This window comes from Arachis ipaensis, chromosome B05, assembly GCF_000816755.2.
Source record: "Arachis ipaensis cultivar K30076 chromosome B05, Araip1.1, whole genome shotgun sequence".
Taxonomy (NCBI): domain Eukaryota; kingdom Viridiplantae; phylum Streptophyta; class Magnoliopsida; order Fabales; family Fabaceae; genus Arachis; species Arachis ipaensis.
In genome coordinates, this window is record NC_029789.2 from 19,330,041 (window position 1) to 19,340,637 (window position 10,597).

The window sequence follows — 10,597 nt, forward strand, 5'->3', positions numbered from 1 at the left end:
TGTACAAAATATTATTTAAATAAAATAATAAGAGCAAATAAAAAAATTTATATAATAAGTTAAATTAAGCTATCTGGATTGGTCTAGTAATAAATAATTTGAATAGTATGCATGAAATTATAGATTTAATTTTACTATATTTATGTAACAAAAAACTCTCATTATAACAAAAGTATAAAATTAATCATATCATAAAAATGTTATATTGTACACATTACTGTATGATTAGAATTGGACTAAGATAATTTTGAAAATTAGATTTAAAATTTGATTCAATATATGCTATCTTTTAGAAATAAAATCTAAACAAATTAATGTTGTTGAGATTTTGCTCTCTTGTTAGTTTGGATTGGAATTTTAATTTAATTTAAACACACAGATTGCACTGTAGGTATGAATTTAAAGGTGAAGATTGAAGGAGCATGCATGCAACTCATCATTTTATGTTCACCCTAGAGATTCACTTTCGTATCGATTTATTTATTTATTTATAATTAAAAGTATTAATTGTAGAAAATTGAGGTGAAGGAAGACATAAAAAGTGTTGCGGAAGAAGAAGGAGGACTTCCATGAGAGAGGAGAGCGAGTGCAACAACAAATTACGGCTCAGTCCCGATCTTCACGCAAAGCTACGATTTTGGCTTCATAGATCTCCAAAATTCATCTTCAAGCATTCCCAATCGGTACAGCGAATTTTGTCATCGTCTTTTTCTCTTCGTGGGTCCTTCTAATCGAAGAGGAAATTTTATCTATGTTGATCTGTGAAATCTTCGCTTTGTTGGCCTAATTGTGATTCCTGAAGCTGGAAAGGGTTCGGTATTAGTGAGAGGGTATTGAGGCTTTGGTCTTTTCGTTCCCCTAACTCCAAAGTTTTGTTTTTTAGTATGTGACAAGTAATGGGGTCTGAAACTACTGCAGCTTCTTCTTCTGAGCACTCCGACATGTCCATCTCAGGCAAGTCTTCTGATTTGTTTCTAAGCCTGTTAGTCTCTCATGGAGCTATCCATGATCTGTTTTATTGAGAACTTTGTTATTTTTTTTTCTTTTTTTATTTTTGGGGTAACTGGTTTATCTTTAATTATCTAATCTAATATATCATATTAAATATTTGATCGTTTTTTTTTTTTGGTTTAGAATAGATATTTGATAGATTTAGTTGTTCTCTTTCGGCGTAGATTTTTGTTGGGGGATTTTGCTTTGGAGTCTCGGGCATTGGGTTTTGGATCTGTGGTGGTGTTTTCTTTGTAGTTTAGGTCCTGATGATGTCCTGGTGATGATTGATGATGTAATGTATGGTGGAAGAGGATTTTTAATGTTATTATCATAAATATTATTGCTGCTGTTGTTGTTCAACAGTTCTTAGAAAGCATCGACTTTTTGGAGTCTCAGTTTCTCTCGGATGGGCTGGGAGACACGTTTTATCTTTTTAAGGGGGCTGCTGGGGAAAGCAAGCTGATACCATACCAAAAATAGTGTTTGAGAACATGATAATTTGATTTAATTGATGAACTACCTAAAACCAAAAATGTTTTATGTTTAGCTTGATGGATGGGAGATTCTATTTGGAGTGGTGGCAAAGGAATGGAGTTACATTGTTCTATCTATGTGATGGAAAACCTTGTTCATTTTCTTTCACATGTGATGGTGACTGGTTTTAGGCAGGCTTAGCGTAAATCAATAGTTTAATATGCTTTTGAAGGGTTAGATTCCTGGATAGGGGTTTTGAAACTATATATTTCACTTGTAACAGTTTCTTTTTGGTTGAATTCCTCAATTAGAGCTATGAAATTGTTATTCAAGTTTATTTCAAAAACTGTTGACTTTGGATAGGTGGGGAAGGAAGAGGATCCATACCCCATAGAAGCTGAAAACAGATATAATGTCATGCACATAGAGCATAAAGGTTTCTAGTTACAATGCTAGTGTTGGACCTTTTTCTACAGTACTGACGTGTTTTTATGTGATTACGTTTTGAAATCCTTTTTAAAATAAATTTAATCTTTTCTTTAAGGATTACTTGTAATTCAAAACAATATGCATGCTATTCTGTCTTAATCATTAGGAAAACCCAGCAGGTTTTAATCCTAAGTTTTTTACATATTCCATATGCTGATTGGAAATTCTTTATTCTTCAGGACTTCACGATAAGCACCGTCTAGAGCTAGAAAATTTGACACTAACCTCACAACCTTTCAAAACACTGAAACTCTTCATATTGGCTGTTATTCAATACATGAAGAAAACAACATTATATTTGTTGGCAAAAGGTGGGTGGCTCATGCTATTCAGTGTTGCGGTAGGGACTCTTAGCATATTGCTGATGGCCTTGGATGGTCCTCACGGGAAGGTATATCCATTCCTTGTAATTCATGCTTGAAAGTTTTAGATCAAACATTTTTTTATGGGAAATAGTTTATTTCTTTGTCTTTTGGGCTACTATATGCAATATACCCTTGATAACATTCAGCTCTCTCAAGTATTCACAGTGTGGAGACTTATTTCAACCTTAGTGTTACCAGTGATATAGTGGAATTTCATTGATCTGTGAACTCTCTCTCTCTCTCTCGCACACATACACACATTCTCTTTATATAAATACTTGTTTTTTTGCAGCATCGTGAGGAGGTTCTTGAATATTTCCGCTTTGGACTGTGGTGGATTGCCCTTGGGGTTGCATCTTCAATTGGCCTAGGTAAGAAAAAATAGGCATGTACCAATATAACCCAGAAAAGGATTACGAACAGTCTGTAACTGAGGGATACTAAGTCAATTAGTGTTTAGGCAGCTTTTGTGATTTGAACTTAAATTAAAAAAGATGCTTGCAATATGTAGTTTATATATTTCTGAACATCCTGATCATTCAACTTGTAGTCCATGGCTCTGTGTATTTTCCTGCACTTTTTTTATTATTTTAAATTTTTCTATTAAACTGTTCTCTTGCCATTATTTTCTTCAGGCTCTGGTTTGCACACATTTGTTCTATATTTGGGTCCACACATAGCACTGTTTACAATTAAAGCAACTCAATGTGGCAGAGTGGATTTGAAAAGTGCTCCATATGATACCATACAATTAAAAAGAGGTCCTTCTTGGCTTGATAAAGACTGTTCTGAATTTGGGCCACCATTGTTCCAGTCAGTGTATGGTTCAAGGGTTCCACTTAGCAGGATTTTGACTCAAGTTCAGTTGGAGGCCATTCTATGGGGTCTCGGAACTGCTATAGGGGAGCTTCCACCTTACTTTATCTCCAGGGCAGGTACATTGTGTCCTTTTTTGTCACTTTGCCATTTTCAATGCACTTGTATTTGTGCAATCCAAATATCCAACAAGACACAAATTTCCTTAAAATCAATTTTTGAGATAACAAATCCAACTATATATATATATATAGTTAGAAAAAAAACTTATTGTTAATCCATACTTATACTTCATGTAATTATCTTTAGTTTGCATAAACTTTCATTTTAAAGCAAATACTTTGAATCACAGTCTTTAGTTTGTCCATAAATTTCTAAACTCTGTCTTCTGATTTTAATAAGTAGTTTAGTTTGCAATACTTCATTGCCTCTCTTCATGTATATATATAGCACGCTTGTCTGGGAGTAGAGTGGATGCAATGGAAGAGTTGGATAACGAAGATAAAGGAATCCTGAATCAAGCCAAACGCTGGTTTCTTTCGCATGCTCAACATTTGAATTTCGTTACCATTCTTGTGCTTGCATCGGTTAGTATGGACTACATGTTTCATGTCCAACAATATTTTCTTCTCCATTAAATAGTATCAAGAGATTATTTTTTTCAAGGAGTATTTGGATTTATATTACTTGAATGTTTTTTATATGGTCATTCTAGTGTACCTATGCTAGGTGCCTATGGTATTTCAAAAAATGTTGCTAAAATTAAAGTAATGCTTTTTGATTATTTAGCAACGCTTTTTAATGAGTGTTGCTAAAAAAAGTGATATCAAAATGTTAAAAAAAAGTGACTTTAATTTTAACAACACTTGTATAGCTGCCGTAGCCACCATAATCATAGACATACTAGAATCCACCTTTTTATATTAGAGGCCTTGTTCTTCATTGTTAATTTCGCTGTTAGGCCTGATTTCACTACACAAGACCTTATTCTTGCCTAAGATTAAAATTTTGAAGCAATTTTTGGTGTAGTTGCTATCACTATTCTCAATGTAAAACATGGCTTTAAAAAATAGAAACTTATACCTCTTTTGCTTATCTAAAATGGCATTTATTTATGTACTTCATCACCATGCAAACAGCTATTAACTGAATTTATACTTCAGGTGCCAAATCCTCTATTTGACCTTGCTGGCATCATGTGTGGACAATTTGGCATTCCGTTTTGGGAATTTTTTCTTGCGACCATGATTGGAAAGGCAATTATTAAAACTCACATACAGGTTTGTGAGAATCTTAGACTTATCTCAACTTCCTAATTTTGCCCTTTTTTTTAAGCCTTTTGTTTTGCATTGTGAGGACTCTACTCCATATTTAGACTTGTAGCTTGGTCACTGCATTAGAGTGGTCATTCAACATTTTGTACATCAAGGTTTACGACCCTGCATATAGCAAAGTTGTAAATTAGAGTGAGGAAGAGTATCTATTGTTATTTAAAAACAAGAAATCAAATCAAGCTGTTGCCTTAGGGACAAGCTTTTTTATTTTTCTAATTCACCTTGTATGATATATTCTTTTTTTGCAGACAATATTTATCATCTCAGTTTGCAATAATCAACTTCTTGACTGGATAGAGAATGAATTTATATGGGTTCTCAGTCATATACCCGGTTTTGCTTCAGTCCTGCCTAGCGTGGTGGCTAATCTCCATGCAATGAAAGATAAGTATCTGAAAGCACCCCAGCCAGTTTCCCCAAAAATTCAGGTACTGCAATGTTTCATGTTTATGAATGATTCTATACTGAATTGAATGCTGAATTTCTCAAATATTGAACAGCAGCCTAAAAAATCTGGTTGATTTTTAGTTATGTATATAAATTTTTTATTGTATTTTTATCTTTATTCAGTTTGCTGAAAATTTTCATATATGATCTTCAGGGGAAAAAGTGGGATTTGTCTTTTACATCAATCTGGAACACAGTGGTGTGGCTCATGCTCATGAACTTCTTTGTCAAGATTGTGAATGCAACAGCACAGAGGTATCTGAAGAAACAACAAGACAGAGAGCTCGCTGCATTAACGGAAAAGTCAGTCTCAACAGATTCAGATGCACAATGAAATGATGTTGTTCTGCTTGTGTTGACTCTTTTTAGTTGGTTCCTCTTGCAAGCAGAAAATTCGAATATGAATTACAGCTGTTCCTGAATGCCCCATCAAAGTTACTGCAGCAGAGCCCTATTAATCTGTTAGAAAGTTCTATAGGAAGGAATATACAATGAAGTTAGGAAAAAGTAGTTGCAGGTTGCAACATTTATTGTTTCAAGTTTCAACAATGTGACATTTGGGGGAAAGCATTGGTTGGATATTTAGACTTAAACACTACATTAGATACTGCTTGGAATGAATTATGGGAATCCTATTATTCTTTGGAAATGAATGGCAAGACAAATTATTTGTTCCCTTTATATCTGACTCATTGAAAAATGGTTTATTCTGTCTCTATGCAACACTAACCACTACAGTAATTTACACTTCACAAAGTTACAGCTTACATTTCTTGTCATTTGTCTTCTGAAGAGGGAGTTCTTTTGTTGAATTGAACCTTAACGATTGCATTTTCTTTTTGTACACACTTTTATTTACGAGGGCGGCCCGGAAACCCAACCCAACCCGGAAATAACCCGCACCCAAACCTAGAATTCAAACAGTACTCTCTCATCTCTCTCCCTCCCAGAGCAGCGAACCCGCTGGGATTTCATTTTGTACACTTTTTTTTATAGTTGTAAGAACCGGACCGGTGATCGAATCGGTCAGGTTATTGGTTTACTGGTTTATTGGTTCAACCGATAAATCGCTAGTTGAACTGGTAAAACCGGTTTCACATGAATAAAAAATATAAAATAGTAAAAAATTTAGTAAAGTGATAATTAGGTTCTTGAAATTTTTTACTTCGGATTAATTAGTCCTTGAAAAAAATAAAGTATCAATTTGGTCCTTCACGACAGTAAACCATGGATACGTTATGTCCTCTGTCAATTTATTATGTGAAATTTAATAGTGATGCTTATATATCTCTACTAATTAATCCTAAGTCAAAATCTTCGAAGACATACTACTTAACTTAATATTTTAAAAAATTTAAAATAAATATATTAACTAACATTTTAATAATAGTATAAATCCTAAAGAATTATATATTAAAAAAAAGGTGAGTATAAAACTAAAATTAAATTAAATAAATATAAAACAATTCAATTATATATATATATTAACAAGCACATAAAGTATAAAAGTGATAAAACAGCTTGGTGGCATACCTTGTTGAGTGCAACAAGAGAGACATGAGTTCGAGTCCTATAGCATGAATTTTTGAATATTGAAATCAATATTCAACTGCTGGAGCACCGAAGATCTGCGAGGGAAAGGCTGGGAGCACCATAGGACTGGCCGGTTCGCGCATTTGTATCGTACCGGCCGGTTTTAGCCGGTTTCTGACGAATCGTCCGGTTCTTGCCGGTTTAAAAGTGACAAAACAGCTTGGTGGCATACCTTGTTGAGTGCAACAAGAGAGACATGAGTTCGAGTCATGAATTTTTGAATATTGAAATCAATATTCAACTGCTGGAGCACCGAAGATCTGCGAGGGAAAGGAGCATAGGAGTAATGTTCGAGCCTACCATGAGGCGCTGGACGGCTGGAGCACCGTAGACCTGTGAAATGTTGGGAGCACCATAGGACCGGCCGGTTCGCGCATTTGTATCGAACCGGCCGGTTTTAGCCGGTTTCTAACGAATCGTCCGGTTCTTGCCGGTTTAAAAGTGACAAAACAGCTTGGTGGCATACCTTGTTGAATGCAACAAGAGAGACATGAGTTCGAGTCATGAATTTTTGAATATTGAAATCAATATTCAATTGCTGGAGCACCGAAGATCTGCGAGGGAAAGGAGCATAGGAGTAATGTTCGAGCCTACCATGAGGCGCTGGACGGCTGGAGCACCGTAGACCTGTGAAATGCTGGGAGCACCATAGGACCGGCCGGTTCGCGCATTTGTATCGAACCGGCCGGTTTTAGCCGGTTTCTGACGAATCGTCCGGTTCTTGTCAGTTTAATTGCGTGTTCGGTCCAAACTATAAATCGAATACCGGTCGAACCGGCCGGTCCAGTCCGGTTCTTACAACTATGCTTTTTTTTGTTACCCACGGTATTGAAGCTCTATTAACGGTTTGCCACGGGCCAATGAGTTGCTGTATGCACAACGTAGGATTTAAAATCCGACACTTGCTTAAGCGAATTAGTGAGTTAACCACTAGACCAACCTAACTTGGGTTTTTGTACACACTTCATGTATTGGCATTAGGCCATGTTTTTGGTGCCAAGATTTTTTGTTTGTTTTTAATGTTTTTGCAAATCGAACGGGCCAAAGGCCAAGATTAATCAAGATTTTGGTTGAACCCAAATTAAACATTTGAGTTGCAAGAAACTTTGTACTTATATAAGGGTCCATAAGAGCTGAGAGTGTTATAAAGCTCATCTTCTCCTGACCAAGAAAAAAAAAAAGCTCATCTTCTCTGGAGCAACATAGTCTTGGGTTGCTGGTTTTTGCTGGGTCGGGTTTCCCGAGGTCTATGACAAAAAAACCATTTTCTCTTCAAAAATATATACCTGATCCAAGATTCGCATATACACGACTACACCTAACCCCAACCCTATTCATTATCTATTGTTAGACACACCATCTCAATTAGTTACTTCTAATTATGATTTATTAAGGGAGGGAAGGGTACATGTTTACTACATTCAATCAAGTTTGAAAAAATAAGTGTTGTTGCTTACATATTTACATTACATCACGTCAAGAAAAAGAGAATGGATAGTGACATAATAAAGACTTGCGTGATGGTCAGCTAAAAAGTGAACATAGGTTAATATATCTTATTGCAATCCGCAGTAGTGATTGTATAAATTTGAAGCTTATCCGAATCTACTCAAGATTTTTAGATGGAGCAAGAATAATATGTGGATGAAGAAGGATTAGCATGAGAGTGAAAGCAAGTACGATCGCCACTACTTTTTATTATTAGGGTACAAATTACATACATTAATGAAAGCATAGGGAAGATGGTGGCCAAAGTAAACTTTATGAGGTGGATCCAAGGATTCACACATTTATAATCCGTGTTCTCTGTTTGATCACTTTAATTTTCATGCTTGTTCAGAGAAAAATCCTCGTTTTCTCGTGAACGCTACAATTAATGCATGTGTTGACCACCTTGCATTTGCATTAGAATTGTCATTATTGTATCCTTATCCGATGTAGCACAAGTGAATCTGTAAGTCCTCTTGGAAATTCAAGAAATTAGCACTACCATTGTTTTGGACAACAGGACAAGGAATTATAAATGGTCAATTTTGAGGACTCCAACTCGGACAACACTTCTGGTTACACCCATTTTGTTTAGTTTGTTTCTTGAATTTTCGCCATAGTAGTTAATTATAGTGGCATCCACGTCGTTAATTGCTAGGATTATTGATGACGTAAATTATGATGGTATCATCATCGATCGTATCTGGTAAGTAATTAACTCAAAACTCAAAAGGTCAAACTACGTACCCCTGCCGCCTGTGGTGTGAAACCCCATCATACAGTTCACACTTCCTCTGTTTTCAAATTTCAATTAAGAACGACAAAATAATGTTTAATATATCTGGATAATGTTTATATATTTGGTGCTTTATTATCTTTCTGAATTATTATATATTTCCCACTTCATGAGAAGGGCTAGTAGCTATAGTTATCAATTTTAACAAAAAACAATCGGACAATTGAAAAAGAGACGTAATATACGAATGAAAGCCACACAATATGGATATAATAATAGAAAACAGAAGATATCAAGATAATGTGTGAGTGCTTCTAGATGGATTATACCCATTTTATTTTCATGTGACAGATGTCAATTTACCACCACATGTGAAACTCGAAGCAATAACAATTCTTTTCACTTTCATGGGGGCAATCTGCCACGTGATATCGTAATATCAGCCATTTTTCGTTGCTCCCTTTTCCGCTAACTTCTTCCAACTTTTTTGCTCGTATAATTAGCGTCATATCGTTAGTTAATTTTTAAGTAGAAATTCAAGATGATGATTGAGAGGTGTTAATTTTTAGCATTATATTTATCAAATTATTTAATAATTTTTAATTATTAACTTTACATAAAATTAATTATATTTAAATTTTTTAATAAAAATGTATTGCGTTAATCTTTGATCTCTTTTGTTAACAAATTGTTGATATAATTTTTTTTGTTACGAAAGATAGGAGACTCGAACCCGCAATCTCTTAATTGAGTATGGAAAGACTATGTCATTTGAGCTATAACTCATTGGCAATTGTTGATATAATTTGATGATATAGATTATTAGTAACATTATTTTATGGTTTGCTCACGTGTAATAATATAATATTGGCTGATAAAAAAATAGTCTGAACTTATCTTATTTATCATTAATTAATTATCGCAATAATTAATGAATACTAAATAAGACATGTGGTTGTTTTTGACTGATTTTCTTTAGTTACTAAACATTTCCGTATAATATTATAAGGAAAAAGTTTGGTAACCAAAATTTTTCAGCCATAATCAGCCAAAACTGTTCATATTTTACTTCATTTATATCACTTAATAACAGTTTTATTTTTTACTTCACTCTCTTATCATTCTACTTATTACCGTTCATTATACTTATCACCGTTCTTATCAAATCTGCTAATTAATGATATTAATTAGAAAATTATATCCCTTTTTATTAGGCACTATTGTAATATAAAAATTGATCAAATTTAAAATATTTTATTTTTTATAAAATGTGTTGAGGTGGTTTGAGTTTTTTTTTTTTTAATTAAAAATATAAGAATTTGAAATTTTTATTTGGAAGAAAAAATTTATACAATTATAAATGCATGTAATAATAATGAAGGAGAAATTTTCGCAATCTGATCCACATTAAATTTGGAATTAACTTTTAGTATAATTAAATAAGGAAAAATAATTAATGATAGAAAAAAATTAATTGCATCAATTAAATTAGGAGAGTGATTCACACTCTCTTATAAACACAAATATTATTAGTCATATACCTTTATTTATTATCTATAATATTTTGGTTACGTAGCATGATAGATCGATTAGTGACACGTAACATGTTAGTGTAAACGGATATGTCATGTGTCATGATACTATTTAATCATGTGTCAGTTTGAACTACGTGTTACAATATTATTTATTCATATTACATCTACTATCTCATCATTATAAATGCATTCAATTGGTTTCGAATTTTGTATTAAAGAACTCATCTTAACTTTTGAAATTAGATGTGGTGCATCAAATTAATCATTTTATTAATTTTTTCTCTTTTTTTTATCAATTTAAAATTCTCAATATCTTTGAGTGCACTA

The 10,597-nt window shown here is 33.7% G+C and overlaps 1 protein-coding gene across 2 annotated transcripts; it reads left to right on the top strand.

The window, feature by feature from the left end:
- LOC107643253 (vacuole membrane protein KMS1) lies at positions 506-5,599 on the top strand. 2 transcript variants are annotated; one of them, XM_021123291.1, is made up of 9 exons: positions 506-683; positions 884-954; positions 2,136-2,347; positions 2,614-2,692; positions 2,957-3,256; positions 3,588-3,724; positions 4,301-4,417; positions 4,720-4,899; positions 5,073-5,599. In XM_021123291.1, exons 2-9 carry the CDS (start codon positions 897-899, stop codon positions 5,250-5,252), a joined length of 1,263 nt encoding a protein of 420 aa, XP_020978950.1. In that variant the 5' UTR covers positions 506-683; positions 884-896; the 3' UTR covers positions 5,253-5,599. The 2 variants fall into 2 exon arrangements, with proteins under 2 accessions (XP_020978950.1, XP_016202333.1); XM_016346847.2 differs by having other exon boundaries at positions 506-954.